Source organism: Vulpes lagopus, chromosome 5, assembly GCF_018345385.1.
Source record: "Vulpes lagopus strain Blue_001 chromosome 5, ASM1834538v1, whole genome shotgun sequence".
Taxonomy (NCBI): domain Eukaryota; kingdom Metazoa; phylum Chordata; class Mammalia; order Carnivora; family Canidae; genus Vulpes; species Vulpes lagopus.
The window spans coordinates 100046145-100068617 of NC_054828.1; the positions used below are offsets into that span (position 1 = coordinate 100046145).

General features: G+C 35.0%; 1 protein-coding gene across 1 annotated transcript in view; it reads right to left on the reverse strand.

Moving 5' to 3' along the window:
• The window catches only part of EML4 (EMAP like 4), a 156936-nt gene that overhangs the window by 52599 nt on the left and 81864 nt on the right, over positions 1-22473 (reverse strand). Inside the window, exons 4-10 of the mRNA XM_041757000.1 lie at positions 20982-21155; positions 18998-19126; positions 18480-18505; positions 18249-18281; positions 3189-3312; positions 1810-1959; positions 792-861 (exon numbers count right to left, since the gene is read on the reverse strand). Of these exons, the coding sequence (XP_041612934.1) occupies positions 792-861; positions 1810-1959; positions 3189-3312; positions 18249-18281; positions 18480-18505; positions 18998-19126; positions 20982-21155 (706 nt within the window). The remainder of the gene's footprint in view (positions 1-791; positions 862-1809; positions 1960-3188; positions 3313-18248; positions 18282-18479; positions 18506-18997; positions 19127-20981; positions 21156-22473) is intronic.

The following is a 22473-nucleotide window of genomic DNA, read 5'->3' on the forward strand; positions in this document are numbered from 1 at the left end:
ACTACTATAATCACCATTTAACAGATGAGGAAACTGAGATACAAAGAGTTAAGTAATTTGCCCAAAGTTACACAGTTACTAAAAGGCAGAGTTAGAATTCTGACCCAGGCAAATTTGCTCTGGATACTCTGCTTTTAACATTACTTTCATTCCCAGGAAAGTAATAGTTTTTTTTCTAAACAGTGTCCAACAAATTGCTAAACAAACAGCTCCTAAATAGAATTGGAACTGGTAGGGGTCTTAGAAGTCATTTAATATGACCATCCCAACTCCTTTTTCTAAATAAAATGAAGCCAGAGAACGTCATGGGTACAGTCAGACATGTTAATAAGTCATCAAAAATACTCACAGTTGATCCTTATAAGTAAGGGACTTATTATGTAAACCAATTTAATAATACTGAATAGGAACTGAAAATTTTTAAAGTGTTACCAGTTCTAGGCATCTATAAAATCAAGAAGTCCATCAATGTAGTGAAACTTCTGGCAAACACTGATAAGTTATGCTATGTTAAAAAAATAACAAGCTTATGAGTCCTCCTAATTTTCCAAGTAAGTAGTTTCCTTAGGGTGAATACTTATTTTTTGAGAAAAACATTTAAGTAGTATGATTCTCAAAATTTTGTTTTCTGGAATGTTCTCATATTCTAGTATTTTTCCTCCCACTTATACTAGAAATCCCTTAGTTGCCATTTAAGAGAATGAAATAAGCAAGCTGTGGTTAAAATTATGATTAATTCCATTCTAATGGCAATGTCACTGGTACAGCACATAAAACACTATGCCACTCACCCTTCCATCTTTATCCACTCCAGCTATCTGTCCAGTTGCGATCCTAATTTTGTCAGGATGTATAGCAAGGCTAAAAAGCAGTATTAACAACAATTTTAAAAATGGAAAACATGTGAAACAGCTGAAATATGCCTTGGTATCAACATCTGTCAAACATTTTTCAGTTTTTAATCATTAAAAAATTCTCATTGTGACCTGTTTTATTTTCTTTAGCAAATCAAGTATCAACCATCTAGAGGATTTCTTTTCTAACTTTTTGGCCATACTTTTTCTTTTTTTGCTAAACTAAATAGAACACTAAATTCACAATTGTGACAGAATAAGTTAAACTGTCTTAATCTGTTCAAGTTCCTTTCTAGTCCTGCACATGCACAGAGACAGATGGTTTTTATCATAATGAAGAAGCAGTTGTGCACGGTGCAAATGTTATCTATTACATAGTCAGCATTTTCCCTGTTTGCTATCTAATCCTTATACATATTATTGACTTAACAGCTCTATCATTTCTTCTCTTCTACAAAGGAGCACAGTGAACATATTCACACATAGTACCCCCAACCTTTTAATTAGTTCTTAATGCTAAACTCTTGTAAGTCAAACTTGGTGCAAGAAACTCTTAAATACAAACTGAAAATATTGCAGCATATATGCCCACAGGATAAACATATGAGTGACTAGCAAAATATTTAAAAAGATGTCTTCCTATCCATATCTAGGCTCTACATCTTGCAGCCAAGGGGTAAGCTCATCAAGAATGTAAATTTTTTGTAGTAGGTGTTGCTCATTACTTTCCAGAAGAGTACCAATTTAAATTGTCCTAAGAAATAAAAATGCTTTAAAAGTTCCAACTTCCCCATATTAAAATGCCTCTTTTTCAAATATACTCTACAGAATGCCTATAGTATTCTTAAGATCTCAGTTCCCCACAAGAAACCATTTCTAAAAAGAAAAAAAAACCCAAATTAAAAAGAAATGCAAAAATGACAAAGAAAATAGAGAAGTGTTCAATGATACCAACCATTTCACACAGTCTGTGTGACCCAGGTAGTGTCGCTGAGTTCTCTCCTCATAATTAAACAGTACTACTACTGATGCTATGAAATACACTATTTCTCCGGTAGGAAGAAGGTAAACATTAGCACGACAGTCCTTTCCTCGATAACCATATCTTAATCACAAGAGTCAAGGTTTTTAATAAACACAATTTTTAAGGTGTAAACTAACAAGTTTTTCATGGATACCTAAGGGAATCAGGAAGGTATAAAGAAAACAGGACTGTCAGAACTAGGAAACTCAAGTCCTGCCAGGGTGCAATCCTGAGTTTTTAATTTGTATAAATCTTAGTTTCCTCATTCCCCAGACAAATACCTATTGAGTTCTTAATACGTGGCAGATATAAAGCTCAACATACAGTTCTGAACAAAACAGAGACTGGGTCCCTGGGGCTATGCCCTGGCAAAGATGACAAAAACAAACACCAACTATATCATTAAAAATCATGGAAAGAAATATAACAGTATCCTAGGAGAAAGGATAGAAGGAACACCTGATTTAAAGAAAAGTGAAGAGAGGGATCAAAAGAAGGGATGAGAAAATGACATTTATGCCTGACCTAAATAATGAGTATGACAGTCAGGTACAGTTTGGTAGGCAGAGTGTTTATTAAAAAGTAGAGAATTACAGGACTGGTGAGTTTTCCCAAGCTAATATCTGCAGAAATGAGGGAATGAATGAAAGAGCAGAGGAAAGAGGGTATAGAAGAATGGAGGCAGAAAGCAGAATTCAAACTACTAACTCCATTCTGCTTCATGGAGTTTCTCAAAGGTTCTAAGAGAAAAATTTCTCAGTGAAATTAAGAAAGCTCTTTTATATAGTCATTTTTTTATAAAGTCTGGCTGAGAAATTAATTCTGGAATTAGAATCGATCTTATTAATTTGAGCTCTTAATAACAATTTACATTATTTCACAGGTTACAAAATGCTTAACTGATGTTTCCTTATTTAATTCTTATAACAGCTAAGTAGGAGTTATTAACCTCTTTTTATAAGGGAATTAAGGTTCAACTAGGGGTGGCAGAGTTGAGACTCAAACACTAGTCTTCCCATTCCAGTCCAATGTCTTTTCTACCACACTGAAGTCGCTGCCAAAACATTCATATAATCCTGTTTGCCCTATCCTAAAGATATTAATTTAGGTGGTTTTATATTGCTAATAGCAAAATATATATAATATGTGAAGGATGAAAAGTAACATCTCTTTACTTTCTCAAGTGGTTGCTATGTTTATAACATTTATTTTTTTTGTATAGAGACAATTTTGATAGACATTAGGTAAATGAATTTTTCTTAAACTGAAGACAAAGCAAACAAATTTGCTGTCATAATACAGAAGGATACACCCACTCCAGTTTCAGTTTCTCAGGAGGCAGTTCTGTTCTGATGTCATCATAGTTTTCAACATCAGAAGGAATGAACATCGTAATTGGCCGACCTCGCATAAACATTTTAACATATTCTCCTTCTGTTGAAACACAAGACAAAAATTAAGTCAATTTTCTGAATAATCATAGAGAAGTGGATTATTAAGGTGATATAGTAAGAACAAGACAAAAAATAGCTAGTTCAGAGTTATATTCTTATTATACATAATTATTTTTATATAAAGACCTTGTCTAAAACATTGTAGGAAAAAACTGTTGGTCATTTCCTTAAATGATAATAACTATGTTCATAATTAAACTAAACTAGACAAGAAAACCAGGAGAACTGAGGTAGAAAAATGAAAAAAAAAATTATGAAAGTTTTTCTGACAGTTGAAAATAAGAGATTATCAGGGCAGAAAATAACCATGTCCACCATAGTACCTGATCAACCTACTGATGTTTAATGATATACAAAAAACCTGACCTGAGAATATCTCATGAGGAGAAGAGTCAAACAGTGTCCTCTAAGTCAAGATGCGAATAGAGAACAAGAGCTCTGTCACACACAGCGAGTACAGCTGGAAGGGAAAGAAGACCAACTTCCCTCACTTCACAACTGTGCCTACAATCAGGGTTGGGTCTAAATTTAATTCAATTACAATACACTAACATTCTGAGGTGCCTGGGTGGCTCAGTGGTTGAGCGTCTGCTATTGGCTCAGGTCATGATTCCAGGATCCCGGGGTCAAGTCCTGCATCAAGCTCCCTGCATGGAGCATTCTTCTCCCTCTCCTATGCCTCTGTCTATGTGTCCTATGTCTCTCTCCGTGTCTCTCATAAATAAAATCTTTCAAAAGCCAAACACCAAAAAACCCCAACACATTAACAGTTTAAAGACAGTGCTAGGAAATAGTTTTCTAATTAGCAGCACAGTTGTAAGATATCTTTTATTTATACAAAGCAATGGTTGTTTATAAGATGTGCAACAATCAAAAACTAAAAATGTTAAAGTCTAGAATCAAATCATATTTATTGTGTATCTTTAATAAAAGGAAACAAAGGGATCCCTGGGTGGCGCAGCAGTTTAGCGCCTGCCTTTGGCCCAGGGCGCGATCCTGGAGACCCGGGATCGAATCCCACGTCGGGCTCCCGGTGCATGGAGCCTGCTTCTCTCTGTGCCTGTCTCTCTCTCTCTCTGTGACTCTCATAAATAAATAAAAAATTAAAAAAAAATAAATAAAAGGAAACAAAACTTCACTAAGCAGATGAGATTGTTTCTTAAAAACAAAAACCAAAAAGCAACACCCATCCTTGGCCCCAGCATCCCAATGACCTACATATATATAAGTTTAGTAGAGGGGAATGGTGATGGTGAAATGAAAAGAAAAGCTAAACAGGAAGGAGAAAAGCATGGGACTGAGTACAAAAGCACAGCATGTGTCTAGCACCTACCAACTTGTTCAGCATGATATGAAAAAACAGCATTAGAAACAGACTGGAAAACACACACACACACACACACACACACAGACTGAAATGTGGTCATCAACCAGAGGCTGATACAACTCTAGGACCTCTAATAATAACCAAAGCTACTAAGGAGAAGAATACATAATAATTCAATAGTTTAAATAATGCAAACCATGGAAGAAGAAAGATAAATTACTTGATGAATGTCTGCAAGTATTTGCGCTTGTTATGGGTGAAAAGTTCAAGTTATTTTTATTATTATTACTCACTTGTGCTTGGCTTCATGGTTTGATCTAAGAACAGGCTAAGACCTCCCACACCACAGTTTTCACACCACATGAGATAGGTCTTTATTACTTCGGAATCTAAGAGTGGGCTCTGCTTCCTGATGATTTTTAGCATTGCTGGACTCCGATGAGAACGAAATGATTATCAGCTGCAACTATTTCTCTTCTGCAAATCATCTCTATCTGCATTCTCCTTGTCCTTTCTTTTTTTCTTTTTTTTTTTTCTCCTTGTCCTTTCTTATAGGTATCAACTTGTTATATAATTGTCCTTAAGTTTTTTTTTTTTTTTAAAAGCATAAATTCTTGGGGTCCCTGGCTGGCTTAGTCAGTACAGCATGCGACTTGATCTTGGGGTTGTAAATCGAGCCCCACACTGGATATAGAGATTACTTAAAATCTTAAAATGTATATTTATAATAAATATAATAAATCATAAAATATAAACATATTTATTATAAATATATATTATTTCCCCCCCTTAGAGATAAATATTCTGTCCTTTGGAATTTCCCCCAGGATCTTCATCAAAATGCTTTCTGGATGGGAAAAAATAATTAGAAGATGAGTCTGCCACTAAAAAGAAATTAGATGTCCAAAGGAAGGGATTTAGAAGTGGTATCAAAGAAAACAAAAGCTCTCCCCTTTGCTAATAGAGACAGCTCAGGATACCTTATTAATGTCTCTGCCAGTTATCCTTTATCAATTATTCCTTTATCCTTAACAGCACAAGAAACTAAGTAAAAGCAAAGAAACTATCTAGTAATTGTCAACTTTTCTAATATAAAAATGGCTATGCATGTCAGGGTAAGAATATTTTCTCTGCCTAGAAACTGGCAGTATATATGTTGAGGGCCTAAGATGTAATCTAGAAACCATGAACAATTCCTGAGACTGAGGGAGGCAATATCTTACAGTGGAAAGAACATGAGCTTTGGGAAAAGACTGAGATCTGCATTCCAGCTTTACTGCTGACTAGCTGTGTGACTCTGGTCTCGTTTTCCTAATACACAAAATGATACTATTACCACCTGTGATTATGATTCACTAAATAAGACATCACACTGTAAAGGATAATATGAGATCCTCAACAAATATTGATTCCCTTACCTTTGAGAAGGAATTGTGACCATTCTGAACACTGTCTAGGAACTGCTTATGTGATTTAACACACTGTAGTATCCTCTTCATAAGCTTTAAATGGTCCACAGAACAGTATATATAGGTAAATAAGCTAGAATTCTATCATGTACACTTTTAAGATTTTATTTATGTGTGAGAGAGAGAACATGAGTGAAGGGCAGGGCAGAGGGTAAGGGAGAAGCAGGGCTCTCTGTGAGCAAGGGGCCCAACTCTGGGCTCAATCCCAGGACGCCAGGGGTCAGGACCTGAGCCGAAAGCAGATGCTACACACCTTCGGCCTGCATATAGCACACAGGTCACTAGTCTGCGATCTCTCCTCTCTCTCTCTCTCTTTTTTTTTTAAAAGAACATCATCTTTACCTTGGGAATCAGATAAGATATAGTGTCAAAGAAGAATCTCTTCTCAACCACTGTTGAGTACAGATTTTCACCACAAACTTTTTCTTGAGACTGTCAGACTTTCTGATTTTATAGTCAAAGGACTTAACAATTTGCTTTATCCCAACACTACTTTCTGGCTGTTCTCACTATAAAACTACAGTACCATGAAAGTCAAGAGGGGATGGGCCATGGGACCAAAGAAGATTATGAGATCAGTTACATTTTCTGGTGGTCCAGAAAAATAATTTGAGGAAAAAAATGACTCAGCTATTTCATGATCATTAGTAAACACAGTATAGGGCTTTTCAGAATTCAATAAGGAAGTTGCTTTTTACTGAAATATAATTAATCTCAACATTTTATCTCTTACTTGGCACTTTGAAAATTCCTTGGACTGAGTGGGAGGCTATACAGTATAGTGGAGAGAATACAAGATTTGTGATCCAGACAATCTTGGTTTGAATTCCAGCTTTACGACTTACAAGTTTATGTCAAATAAAAAAACAAACAAAAAAAAAGAATTTTAAAAGAGGTAGGAGGGAGGACCAGAGAGAGAGGGAGAATCTCAAGCAGGTTCTACACCCATTATGGTAAAAACCCTGAGATCATGATCACCCTGAGCCAAAATCAAGAGTCGGATACTTAACCAACTGAGCCACCCAGGTGCCCCTAAATATTCTTAATTGAACCTGACCAATGATAGCTTAATTATAAAATAAGAAGTTCTGTGGATACTATTGATAAAAATACTATAATCAATACCAAAATACCATTGGACACATATTATGTTGGAACTTGTAGAAATTTAAGAGTTCGCCTAGTGCAACCCCTACTTTTAGAGAAGGGGAAACTAAGGCTCAGAGAGGTCAAGTAAGTTTTTAGACTGTGTTCCAAAATTTTATTATTTAGAACTTGTGAAGCATTTTCATTCTAAAACTATGTTCTAGACCTGCAGCATCCAAAACAATAGCCACTGGTTACCAAATACTTAGAATGTAGCTAGTCTGAATTGACAGCTCTAAGTGTACAATACAGATTTTTAAGTCTTAGTATGAAAAAAAGAGTAAAATATGTCAATGACTTTTTTGTACTGATCACACATTGAAATGATATTCTGGATATACTGGGCTATTTATTTATTTATGATAGTCACAGAGAGAGAGAGAGACAGAGAGAGAGGCAGAGACACAGGCAGAGAGGGAGAAGCAGGCTCCACGTACCGGGAGCCCGACGTAGGATTCGATCCCGGGTCTCCAGGATCACGCCCTGGGCCAAAGGCAGGCGCTAAACTGCTGCGCCACCCAGGGATCCCCTGGGCTAAATATTTTTAAACTTACTTGTATCTTTTTACTTTTTAAAATGTGGCTATTAGAGCATTTTAGTTAATGTATGTGTTATACATTCTATTTCTATTAGACAGTACTATTCAGACATTAGTAAGGTCCTCAGAAGTCCAATTACCTCATAATAAGCTTACTTGTAATCCAAATAGAAGCTGGAGCTTTGGGCCCCAATAGTAGGAAATCAGAGAGTACAAAAGAAGGTGTTTCTGTTCTATTATCTGTGGGAAGAGTAAACGCTAGACAGAATTTTTTTTTTTTTTAATTTGACTGTGAAAACAGAGTGTGCAACCCAGTGTGCAAGCAGGAAAGGAGGGATAGGGAGAAAGAATCTCAAGCCGACTCCATGCTAAACATGGAGCCTGAGGCAGGGCTTGATTCCACAATTCCAGAGATCATGACCTGAGTGGCAATAGTCCATGCTTAATAGGCTGAGCCACCCAGGCACCCCTAGGCAGAAATTTAAAACACTTGATGTTAACACAGGTTGAGCCACCCAGGCACCTCTAGGCAGAAATCTGAAACACTTGATGTTAACACTTTCCTTCCTTTGTCCTTCCCATTGCTAGCACTTCCCCTTTGGTCTACTTTTGTTAATTCAATCTTCTACTTTAGCATCTCCCCTAGACTGTCCTATGCTGTGAAGTGCTCCAAACTGCAAAACGATCTTCATATTCACCGAACTTTTTAGGATAGTTATCTAAGGTGTTTTGAGAAAAACAGTATTGCTGAAATGATTCAGACAGATATAAATAACTAATTACTAAAGTTACTTATGTGTTTAAATAGACGCTACCCCAACATGGAGCCCAAACTCAGGACCCTAAAATCAAGAGATGCATGCTCTACTGACTGAGATAGCCAGGTGTCCCATACTTTCTTATATATTTAAAACATACTTATCACAATTCATTAATAGTGAACTAACAGCGAGGGCAGCCCAGGTGGCTCAGTGGTTTAGCGCTGCCATCAGCTCAGGGCATGATCCTGGAGTCCTGGGATCGAGTCCCACGTCAGGCTCCCTGCATGGAGTCTGCTTCTCCCTCTGCCTGTGTCTGCCAATCTCTATCTGTGTTTCTCATGAATAAATAAATGAAAATCTTTTTTTAAAAAAATAGTGAACAGTGAAAGGTAAAGTAGAGAGAAAAGTTAGTACTGGGCATACTCTGCTCCAAGATCAGTTCCTCCAGTGCTTTTTTCCCCCATTGCTTGCTCCCTTTTTGGACTCAGAAATTAAACAAACAACAACAAAAAAGGCTTTCAAAGGTAACAGCAGAGATTCAGGGTTTTGGACTATGATTATACTAATTTTTGTAATGAGTACTGCCTATAGAAAATCTTCTGAGCTTCTAGAGTGCTTACAGTTTAACATATCTTCCCCGCCCCCAAAGTTTCCACTTTAGTAACCCAATTTTACTTGTATTTTACAATCTTCAGAACTAAAGAGCCCCCCACTCGCTGAAAATTGAAATGAAAATTTTATATTTAACTATAATGTAGCAGAGTGTGATGCTATCCAATTCCAGCACACAGATAATTGGAGAATCTTAATTTAGTTTAGCTTTTACCAGTTCTATTCCCCAAAATCGTAAGGCTCAAGAACAGATGGGTAAACAAGAGGCTAGAAATACTGATTACAATTTTATAGTAGAAAGTGATGAAGAACATTCCAAGTAGGCTAAAGTCTTTTTTCTTTATTTTTTTAAAGATTTTTATATTTTACTTATTTATTCATGAGACACAGAGAGAGAGAGGGCAGAAACATAGGCAGAGGCAGGCTCTCTGCAGGGATTCTGATGTGGGACTGGATCCCAGGACTACAACCTGAGCCAAAGGCACTCGCTTAACTGCTGAGCCACCCAGGCATCCCATCTTAAAAACAAAAAATTCTCAAAATATTTCAAGTCCTAGTTAATGATCCAGTTATATTGTAATAATTTGATATTTTAAAATTCCAATGAAACAATGTAATCTGTAAAAATCCTTGGACTTTGAAGAAGGAACTTGATTTGTACAACAGAGTCTAAATTTCACCCCTTTTCAAAGGTCTAGCTATAAAAATAAAATGTAGAACCCTAAATTTTAAAAAAAAGGAGGTATAACCCTATTTTGCAGATTTAAAAAACTGTTAGTTGGGGGTGCTTGCCAAATATTACATAGTTTTACTTGCTAGGACAAGAACCCAGGTCTGAAAAATATGACTGAGTAGTAAAATGTTATCTTAATTTTCTTTGTTCCATAGGCAGACTTCTACTGGCTGGTAAATTTTACTGAATTCTTAAATTACACAGGAGCAGGGGTCAGGGTGGGGATACAGAATGAAGATATAAAAGAAGTGAAGCTAACCCCTTAGGAGCTTACAGAGACATGACCAAGTCTTATGTAACTGCTAATCAACTGTTATATGTCATAATGACAGTTTCAAGCCCACTACTTCAAGAAAGTAATTACTTTCTTTAATCTAAACCCCCTTTAATCAGATTTCTCTTTGCTATTTTGTTTGTAACTGATTGTCATAAAAATAACTTTAAGTGTTTGCTTAAGTATTCTGGATTATTTTTACTACCTAAAAAAGACTTTCTTTGGGAAAAGATGGGAAGGAGATCTTGCCCAACAATACAAGACACATAAAAACTTCCAAAAGACTTGTTGCTATATTGCTGAAAACTTTTCTGAGCTAAGCAAAATATGGTCGTATTTAAAAAACTCCCTCAAATCACTCATTTATATCCCCAGGAAAGTTATTTTAAGCACTAAATTTTTTTCATTTTATCTGAATATACCAAGTTGCATTTAATTTTTTAAAAATAAATTCAAAAGATAAACCCCGGTATCAAAATACTCATCTCTCTAGATCTTTTTTAAAAAGGATTTATTTATTTCAGAGAGAAAGAACGTACGTGAGCATGAGTGAGGGGGAGGGGAAGAGGGAGAGACTCTTCAAGCCAACTCCCCACTGATACAGAGCCCATGATGGGAGCTAGACCTCATGACCCATGCCATCATGACCTGAGCCAAAACCAAGAGTCCGATGCTCAACCAACCTGAACCACCCAGGTGCCCTGCCTCTACCTTTTTTTCTTTTATTTTTAAAATGATTTTATTTAATTTGGGGGGTGAGGGAGAGGAGCAGAGGGAGAAGGACAAGCAGACTCTATGCTGAGCAAAGAACCAGAGTCAGGGCTTGATCTCATGACCCCAAGATCACCACCTGAGCTGAAATCAAGATGGATGCTTAACTGACTGAGCCAACAGAGGTGCCCCTCTTTTTCAATTAACTATAATAGTAAGAAAACCAGGAGGTCCCAAGGGAGCAATAAAAACCTGTATGTAAATTCTAATTAAACAGAATTAAAGATGCTTCTACTTTACCTTTAAAATGTTTTATTTATTATTTTTAAAAGATTTTATTTCTCTGACAGAGAAGAGACGAGACGAGACGAGAGAGAACATGCGGAGGAACAGGGAGAAGCAGGCTCCCTGCTGAGCAGGGCACATGATGCAGGGCTCGATCCCAGGACCCTGGGATCATGACCTGAGTCGAAGGCAGACACTGAGCTACCCAGGTGCCCCGATTTATTTATATTTTTTAAAGACATTTTGGGAGAGTGAGTGAGAAAACAAGCATAAACAGGAGAGGCAGAGGAAGAAGGAGAGACAATCCCAAGCAACTCTGCCTGTGAGGAGCGTGGAGCCTGATGCAGGGCTCAATCTCATGACCCTAAGAATAGGACCTGAGTCAAGACTAAAAGTCAGATGCTTTACGGACTGCACCATTCCAGTGCCCCTATGTTTCATTTTTTTAAAAAAACAACCTGAGTCAAAACAAAATTTAAAGATTTAATAAATACGGATCCTCAGTACATAGGTGCTTGCTATATTACTTGTATATGTTCCTAGAAAGATTAAAATCTTTCACAATCTTCAAATAGTTTAAAAAGCTTTATTAAAGGCAATAGTCAATAACATTTTTGGTAAAACTGTTCCTTGGAGAACCATTGCATAGTTCAGGAATGTGGCATGTGATGTACTATGGTTCTTTCTGCAATTTGGTATGTATCACTGAATAACTGTACTTCTTTTCTGCTAAGCCTGATCACAAGTTTCAGAATTCAAAGTGCTACAGGAAAACAGTAATAAGCGATAGATTAAGAAACACACATGCAGGCTAACTGCCGTTTCTAGGCAGTGGATTTTGAACTATGCTATCTCAGTTTATGGATGTGCTTGAGGAATGGAGATTTTTTCTGTTTAACTACATTTTCTGGTTTAGATTTTTTTTTAAAAAAGCTTATGCCTATGGGTTCTGAAAATACAGTACAGATGATGTCTTTAACCAAAACAAAATAAATCTGCACAAGACTAGGATGTTCTGTTATGAAAAGTCATATTCTCCATGTCCAAAAGGGACAAGCTGGGATGTTTCTTTCAGCTGAAGATAAGGAAAAGGGGATGTCAAGAACACATACTCTTAAAAGTTGGGATTGTTTATATTTAAAAAAATAACTGGACAGTCTTTAAACATATTTTAATCTAGAAGACTGCTAACAACATCAAGAAATAAGAATCACTGCTTCATAGGACTTAAAAAAACCAAACCAAACAAAACCAAAGAATCTCCAACAGAGAAAAGGTTCCCCTGTCTGGTTTCCTTTTAAAATACAGGGAATAGGGCAGCCCTGGCGGCGCAGCGATTTAGTGCTGCCTGCAGCCCAGGGCATGATCCTGGAGACCCGGGATCGAGTCCCACGTCAGGGTCCCTGCATGGAGCCTGCTTCTCCCTCTGCCTGTGTCTCTGCCCCCCTCTCTCTCTCTGTGTGTGTGTGTGTCTCTCATGAATAAATAAAATCTTTAAAAAAATAAAAAATAAATAAATAAAAATAAAATACAGGGAATACGTGGACAAAGCCCAGACCTAAGGACCCAAGTAATGTTTATGTTGCCTATTTAAAATGATCCAATATCTACATTTCAGAAGTGAGTATATTTTTTGGAAGTGCAATACTTGGTTTCCTGCCCTTTCTGCGTGCTGTTCACACTAGAAGAGACTTAAAGCTAGCACTTTTCTTCCTAAATTCTGGAATTGCAAGGTTTTGTATACTATCTTAGTAATAAGGATAAATTCTACCTGTGGCTCAATTAAGTGCTTCTGACCTTTTTGGTTTGTTTCAAACTGCACACCCTCTCAGAAGGTATATACTCCCTCTCAGTAGGTAACACAATTTACAGACAGCAGTGTCAGTAGAACACTGCTATCCTTTATATTCTTGTAGATAAATTTTAGCTATTCTTTCAGATACAATGCTCAGTTTACAGAGGCGTGATCAGGTTTTAGGACAAAACATGCCTGGAGCCAGAAAGTCTGAAAACAACACATGGCATGAATAAAAAGCACCTACATTCAAATTCTTTAAAAGATAAATTAAAAGCAAGTTAGCTAAGGTATGAGGGGCTGTCCTACATTTTCTATTTACTGCAAGAAAGAGCTTTCAAAAAGTTATTAAAAGAGACTCTTCGCGACATCTTAGTCTTAGCCTTACTCTAAGTGAAGAAACTGAGGTCCAAGGTCTCAGAGTCATAGGGAAATCTTTATTACCGAATGAATAATGTTTCATTTTTTTTCATGATTTCTTTTGGAAAATTCCTAACTCCCACTCATAAATTTCAACTATTTAGGATTCTGATTCTTTAAACTTCCTATGGTACAGGTCATTTCATCTCTAACTAGGTCTCATGCTTACTATTCTTGCACTTCCCGTTATAACACTTTACTTCCCTTTCCTGAGTGTGTAATGAATCTTCTGTTACTAAAATGAATCTACATTTAATAAATGTAATGATTAACAAATACAGAAATGTATGTATACTATAATCAATGACTTCCTTGCTGTCTCTTAACATAGCAAGAAAGCAGCTCTTGCTCTTGCTTCAGGCCTTGTGTATTTTCTTTTCTCTGCTCATGAAATTCTTTTCTCCAGATAACCATATACTTCACTCACTTCATATGGTTTAATGTCACTTTATAAGAAACATCTTCCCTAACCACTCTATGTAAAATAGCAATTCTCTACTCTCCTCATTCTTTCTCCTGACACATTTTTTCTTATTATATAGAATAATATATAACCCCAAGTGCCTAAGGGCAGGGCCTGACAAAACAAGCACTCAATAAATATTTGTTAAAAGTGGGACGCCTGGGTGGCTCAGTTTGAGCCCCTGCCTTCAGCCCAGGGCGTGATCCTGGAGTGCTGAGATCAAGTCCCAGTCCAACATCGGGCTCCCTGCAAGGAGCCTGCTTCTCTCTCTGCCTATGTCTCTGCCTCTCTATGTCTCTCATGAATAAATAAAATCTTTTAAAAATAAACAAATAATAAATATTTGTTAAAAGAATGAATGTTTAAAATGTATATCTGATAAAGAATAATAAAGAAACATACCAGAACTATAATGGCTGTTAAAATGACAACATTACTCAGGTTTGTTTCCCCTTTCTCCAATTTTGTAAAGGAATTTGGTATTTTCAGATTATCTAAACAACTGTTTTGGCTACACCAAATTACTGAAGGGTTTTAGGTAGTATATATTTCAAAATGACTTTTAAAGTATTTTTCATCTGCAGTCATTTTTAGACAGCTAGTATGAGATAAATACTTCTCAATTCTCTAAGATATTATAATAATTGCTCTCTCATCTGAACACACCTACAGTTCCTGCATTGATTTGGTAGCACAAATGCATCTAAGCTTAGATCACTGAAGCAGCACTATGAAAGGAACTAAGAGAACTAACAGTGTAATCTGATTTAAGCAGATTTTAGAGTCATTCAGGTTCTCAACATGATCAATTAACTATGTACTAATTCTAAACAGCACAAGTTTAAGATGTTACAAGAGAAAAATAATTTAAGATTATTTAATCTTGAAAAAAAGCCATAATTTGAAGACATTCAGGTTCTCCTCTAGAAAGGAAGACATATGACACTTTTAACATATTTTAAAAATGTAATATACTTGATAACTATAAGGATGAGTTTAAAGGTTATACTAATTTTATTAGAGAATTTGTCAGATTGTTACCTATTTTCCCCAATAGATAATTTTATAAAAGGCATTTACAGTACCCTATGTTAGCTCAAAAAACTTTATAAATAACTTATAATTATCAAATGTATAGTATGGTATTAGAACCTAACCTACATCTAACAATGAAAAACTCTATAGGAAAATTTCACAGTTTAACCTGAAGTGCTAAGTCTTTATTTCTCTTGCAGTGGGAGCAGAATCCAACAGAACAGGAGAAAAGTGATGAAGAGAGATTCATGTTTCAGGGATTTGAGTGTAGATAAAGACTGAACTTGGTAAGAATCTTTTTGGTGATATAACCTTTCTTCCCACACCTAACTCAGAGTGTCCTGTGTACATCCCATTCCACTCCACTTCCTACTGCTTTCAACTATATATAGTTCTCTTTCTTCTGCCAGAGTACTGATCAGACATGCAGTTTTATGGCTCTTCTTGTACTCTACTGTGGCTGAAGGATACAGGACCTTCAGGTCAAACTTCTTCTGCTACCACTCACCTAAATGACCAAATGTAAATAGTCTTCTTCCTAAATCAAAGCAGATGACTTAGAGCAAGTCATATTTGTCATTGTCAAAAAAGAGCTAAAGAAATTAATAAATATTTTTAAAAGGTTGTCCAAAAATGATAGATATTTTGGATATTTAATACCTAAAGTATAAGAAAATGTGTTGTAAAATATGCCATGCAAAATGAATACAAATTTAAAAAACATATCTACTTCTATCAAATGAAGATAATCTATTTATCTTTTCATCTTACTCCACACATTTGAGTACAAGATTTTACTGTCAGATTTACATATATTAGTAACTAAAATTTACTTGGTACTTTGTGTCAGGTATTACATTTTATTATCTTTAATTTTTATATTAACTTTTTGAGGGCTTATGATTGTCTCAATAATGAGAAAACAAAGACTAAAGGTGAAATAATCTCCTCAGGGACACACAGCTAAGTAAATGGTGAAACTGGTCTTTGGACTCCAAAATACATGTTTAAACACTGATACTATGCTGTTTGCTACACATCTCTACAAGTAGATTCTTACTGAAACTGAAAACCACAACTTTTCTTCTTTTTCACACATCTCCACCTCAAATGTTCCTTCATTTTACCTAGTTGCTCAAGCTAGCCTTCACAGATTAGATTCCTGCTGTTCCTTTTCTCCTATATCCTTACCTATCTTACCTCTTAAACCATTTAGAATCCATCTACTTTCTATAGGCTCTGTTTCAATTACGGTTAGGCTTCAACTACCTCACAAGCTGAAGCCCAAGAGTTCTCTATGAAGGTACCTTCTAATGACGGAGTCTGTATCCAAGCAGAATATAGCAGATTAAAATGGAAAAATAATAGACTCAAATTCCAAAAGTAAGGCTTAATGCAAGCAACACTTAACGTTATTAAATTCCAACACCTGCGACAATCTAATTAAAATTCTTGTAACTGAATTTTTCTACATCCTTTTCTACCTTTTTTTTCCCTACCTTTCCATTTTATCCTTCTTCCTAGACACTAGCTAACACCCTGCTTAGTGGTGCTTCTGTAGCAAAATCCTTCACTCTTAAATACGTTTATTTGCCTGCTTACCTGAATGACTTTGAAAACTGTTACCAATATAAACCACTCACTTACTGTATACTAATCTTATGTTCCTTTTACCTTCCAAAGAACATACAACATGAGAAAGTAGCAGGCAGCTCTACAAGGATTTTATAAAATTTGAGCTCATTAGCAAACTATACAATAATAATAGCACTGTTTTATAGTTTTACAATGTTTTCTATTTTTAAAATGTTTTCTTTTTTGAAGATTTTATTTATTGGGGCGCCTGGATGGCTCAGGTGGTTAAGAATCTGCTTTTGGCTAGAGTCAGGATCCACCCACCACCACCACCCCCGTCCTTGGATGGAGCTCTGAGTTAGGTTCCTTGCTCAGCAGGGAGTCTGCTTCTCCCTCTGACACTCCTCCCACTTGTGCTCTCTCACTCTTTCTCAAATAAATAAATAAAATCTTTAAAAATTTTTGAGAAAGAACAAGCACGAGTGAGGTGGGGAGGGGCAAAGGGAGAGGGAGAAGCAGATTCCCCACTGAGCAGGGAGCCTGATCTGGGACTCAATCCCAGGACCCAGGGATCACGACCTGAGCCAAAGGCAGACACTTAACTGACTGAGCTACCCAGGCGCCCAAAAGTGCTTTCATATACATTACTTCATTCTTCAGTCATGAGGTAAGCTTTATAGGTACTATTCTCAGGTTAGAAAACTAACTCAGAGACATTGTCATTTTGCCTAGGTCACAAGGCTATTATTATGCAAAAGAGCCAGGACCAAATTCTAGACAGAGACTCTGCATTCATAGTTCTTTCCACTATTTATCACTACCTGTATTTTTAAAAAATGTTCTGATATATAGTAAGAATTATCTTTATAAATAATATTTCACTTTTTCCTTTCAACCATTACTTTAGCTATATACTTAATTATAAAGGAAGGAGAAAGCAGGACCTAACTATATTAAAATGACAGCAAAATTCAACTTCATTCAGAATTTCTACATAAAAACCAATAATCCAAAGAAGATTACAAATAAATATTTTTCTTATTAGAATCAAAAATGGCAAAAATCCATAGCAATTAAGTTATTAATCTTTAACAAAAATTTTAATCACATTGTATCTGGTTAATAGCCCAGAAAACAAAGATAACACACAGAAATAAGCTGTAAAAAGCATGCACAGAAAGGACATGCTTTCATTTAGAACAGCATGCTTCAATTAAATTTGCAGGCAATCTAAGAAGAATATAAAACTGATGTAATAGAACTTACCTACTTTGCAATTAAATTAAATACACATTTATAGACAGTCTGCTCTCCTTTTTTGGTCAGAACAAGCCAACAACAGCAAGTAGCCAGAAATTACAATTAATATAAAAGAACAATTCAAGAGGAAATGGATTTGCTAGACTCATTATGTACTCAGTCTTAGCTTTGAGAAATGAGTGATTATTTGCAATGAGGTCGGCAAGACAGGAAATTGAGTTAAAATTTATCAATCTTTTAAATGGCTTTTCTAAGTACTTTTTTTTTTAAAGGGGAAATTCTCTTTAGTATTTTATACCTCTTTATAATGACATTTATTTCTATTGTTGACCATGAATCTTCAGAGCTCACAGAAATAAAATGAATTTTCAGAATAGCTGGATTCACTAGTCCAAATTATCCTAGTTCTCATATTAAGAGGAAAGTCAGAGAGTATAAATAATGAAAAGCCAAATAAGAGATCTAGGAAGAAATTAACTTAGAAGGCGACCAACTGTGTAGCTTATTCTTACCTTGGTTGTTTTTTTCACGGGTTGACATTTTTGCTGGTTGAGACAAAAATGACATATCTTACAATAAAAACTGAGCATTTTCTTAAATGACTATAATAAATGCACTTCTCTTTGATTATTATGAATAAAGTACACTGTACGGAAATAAGCCAATATTCTTAGCACTTAGCAAAAATTAAACTGATATAGAAAAAGAAGATAAATATTTTTTCAAAAGAATTTTTAACTTACCTTGGTTGATGATGACATCTTTATGCCTACAAAAAAAATTTCAAAGGCATTTATAATTTTACTTGGCTTATCATAAGAATCACCTAATCATTTCTTTAGGCTTATCTAAAGAAATTATAAAAGCTTCAGTGTCTAAGCCATACCCCAGATAAATCTTTAGAAGTGAAATTCAGACATTAGTATTTTTAAAAGTTTGTCACTGGTCTCAACTATTAATATATACTGTTTAATAAAACAGTAATTATTCCATAAGACTGTCTAAGCAGTGAAAGTATAGAAAGAACCTACAAAAAAAAATAATCAAAACTTATGATTAGTATAATTTATTTTTTGAGTGGAGAATATTATCACAGAAGGATAGCTTTCTTTCTTTTTTTGAACACTTAAATACACTTAGAAGAAAAAAATTATAACAGATTTTTAAAAATGATTTGAAATAGGTACATAATTGTACATGCAAGCATTAGAGTCACAAAATTACTAATTTTCAGATATAACTGAGAAAGTGTAATACTTACTTGTCTGCATTTTTTATAACTTTTGATATTAATTTTGATGTTGAAACCGCTCTCAATAATTTATTACGACTCTCATCTGAATTTTCCCATGAATTATGCGATTTTTCAGCTGTTGGTGTTCGTTTTATGCTGAAAGAAACATATTAATTTCTTAGAGAAAAATTCTATGAGTAGCAAGAACATGTAATTGACAGCTTAAATAGAACATAAAAGCAGCAATTAACATTTCCTTTAAGCTAATCCAGAAAAGAGAAGGAAGGATTAGTTGAAAGGTTCCGCCTGGATGAGTGAAGGAGTTAAACAAGGCAATGACCAAGTCTGTTTATAATTTTCACTATTAGAAGATTCACTAGAACAAATATTACTTGATTAAAAAGTAAATCTGTACTTTTTGTTAAGAGAAAATTCATGCTTACATTTCTGAGTAAAATATTTCACATAATTTGTGAAACCGCATGAGTCTGTGGGAAAAAAAACGTATTTTTTCATAGTCATTACAAAGCTGTTTTCATCTTTAATATTCCTGTGTAATCAAATGACACTTTCTAAGTAAAACATAGGATTAAAGGTAAAACTCCTATGACATTCTTTAAAGACAATTTTTACCCATGATCAGAAATAAACATGACTTACTTAACATAAGAATGTTATATTATATCAACACTTATTCCATATATTTATGAATGAAATTCTTTATTTAGAAATGATTTTTAGGCTGCGTTGCTAACTATCCTACCACTCATCCAGTCTCCAATACTTCTTGCAACAGTATATCCAAAGAGCAATTTAGAATGGCAAAGCACATTTCCAGGAGACCTTAAGAAGCTGAAAAAAAGATCTGGGACAAGGATACCAAGTCAAATCAGAACCTTAAAGAGACTGATTATAAAAAAGCCACCTTTAACCACACACAACCCAAAGTTATATAACATTAATAAAATATATCCAAGAAAAACTCCACATGAGACCAGACAAAAAAATTACAAACCATTTAGATAGCATAAGAATCTGCATGAGACACAGGCGAAGCATTTTTTAAAAGTTAAACATGCATCAATCAAATGAAGAGTGTTGTTTTCCCAAATTTCTATTCAGGATTTGAGGCAGAATATTAAATTGATCAAATAAAAACATATTATAAGTCTTTGAGGAATGGTTATCATTTATTTTACTAAATCCTAGCTAGTTCTGGGAATGGTTTAATATATTCCTAAGATTTCCAAGCAGAAGTATGATGAATAAGAGTTATTTATACCTAATCATAAAGATTGAATTCCCATTTTTAAAGTAGGCAAATTTCCTTAAGTTGGTCTAAAAATTTGATTACAAGGCAGGTAATAGCACTGAACTCCCAGCATGCAGGTTTAGATTCCCAATTTAGGTTCACACACATTGTTAGAATGTTTCTCCCTTCTCCCCCTCTCATAACTTTAAAATATTAATTATTACAGACACAGAGAGAAGCCCTCAAGCAAGCCTTTAGCATAGAAAAGACCAGGTGAAATGGATTTCTCTACTCAAGCAAGAACTTATCCTCCCAAAACCCAAAACTGAAACTGAGATGCAGTCACAATGAAGAGCCATTTGCGGAGAAGGGCCCTTGCAAGTTTAAGGTTGTAATGATGCCAAAATATGAGGATAATTACATATGGCACTTTTCTGTGCATGGTTATAAATTTATGCACAGTTTATATAGATTTTTGTAATTGTACTATAAAAATATTGTTTGGTTATTAAGGCCTTCCGTTTATCAAATTGTTTGTAACTTAGGTTTTCTCTTTTCCAGTTTCAACTGAGAAATTTTGACCTTAAATCTTCTTTCTCCAAAGTGCTAAAATAAAGATTTTACAACAAAGAAGATTGGGGGTGAGGGGCCACCAGGCTTTTCTCTTGGAATCCATGGATAGCTAACTTTTCTCAAGTTGCAGAATTTTAGGTATCATTACAACCATTCCCTAGCTCTGTACTCAGGGACAGTTAAAACCTTTTGGTGGGAGTAGAATTCTTGCTTTCTTGAGTTTGTCTGTGTATTTGGAGAGGCTGTGAAGAGGGCTGGGGAGAAGGTGATGCTCGAATTTGTGGACTTTGATCATTAGAATGAGATTCCTCTTTTTTTTCCCTCTGTCCTTGTGGTTTTTCTTTCTTTTTTTCTGTACCACTGTAAAATAAAGTATAACATGGAATAACACATATTTAAACAAACAAAAGATATTTCAAACGATGGAAAAAGTGATTACTATAGATTTCAAAATCCTAAATCATATAGCTAATACAATTTACACCGCTTTCAATTAATGATAGTATTTCTGTGAAAATTCTGGAAGCTATTAAAATCTTCAGGGAAGAATTTATATGAATTCTAAGGCAATATATCACCTATGAAGATTGCCCTTTGGGACCAAAATAGCCCAATGCATTTTGCCATCTTGGCAGATTTGGGGGAACAATGGCATCTCTCTTAACTGACCTCAACTTACCCAAATCAGAGCATCAGCGACACTTCCCTTTACACATAAAACTCAAGTAGATTATTCTGATTCCCATTTCTTCTATGTTTTTCTCCTCTTGCTGGTTGAGTTTTAAATCTATCAGGAATTATAGGTATCCCCCCACTGATACAGAACCTGCTTATGCCACTTGTATTGATTATTTTAATTACATAAATTAAATACAAATAAAACAGACAAAATACACATAGAAAAGAAAAACTAATTTCCATGACAACTAAGTTGAGTGCTCTGGAAAGACCCCTAAAATAAAGTTACTTAAAAAAAAAAAAAATTGCTATTAAATTTTATATAGGTGAGACAGTTATAAAAAGTTGAGGAAAATAATCATAAGAGATGGGTTTTTTGCAAAGTGAGAGTTTTACATTTCTTACTGTCTTAAAATTGAAACTAACAATTATAAAAAATAACATGGGTATATTTTATGCAAGACAGTCAAAAAATCTAATCAACACACACAATTAAACAGAGTGAGAAGCTTGGCCTTTCATAAAAACAAAAACAAAAACAAAAAAACCTGATAAATCTATGTGAATATATTTAGAGTTAAACTAAGATATTTATATATAAATTCTTAGGATTCTGCACTTTTGATTCTTAATAAATGAAGCCCTTGCATTCTCAATCATTGGATAAAAGTCCTTGTATGACACATTTTGGGCAATATTACAAACCAGGTAGAACCAAAATCTGAATTCCATGGTTGAAAAGGCAGAAAACCATGAACTGTCTTCAATTCTTAAAGTTACAATTTGACTATGAGATGCATGATCTACAAGGAAGTGTGTTCAAGAACATTTTAAACAAATATACATAGTAAATACAATTTATTACAGAGTAATAGTAAAAATAAAAATTTTTAATTAATTTAAGAGGGACACCTGGGTGGCTCAGTGGTTGAGTGTCTGCCTTCAACTCAGAGCATGATCCTAGGATTCAGGATCAAGTCCCACATCAGGCTCCTTGTAA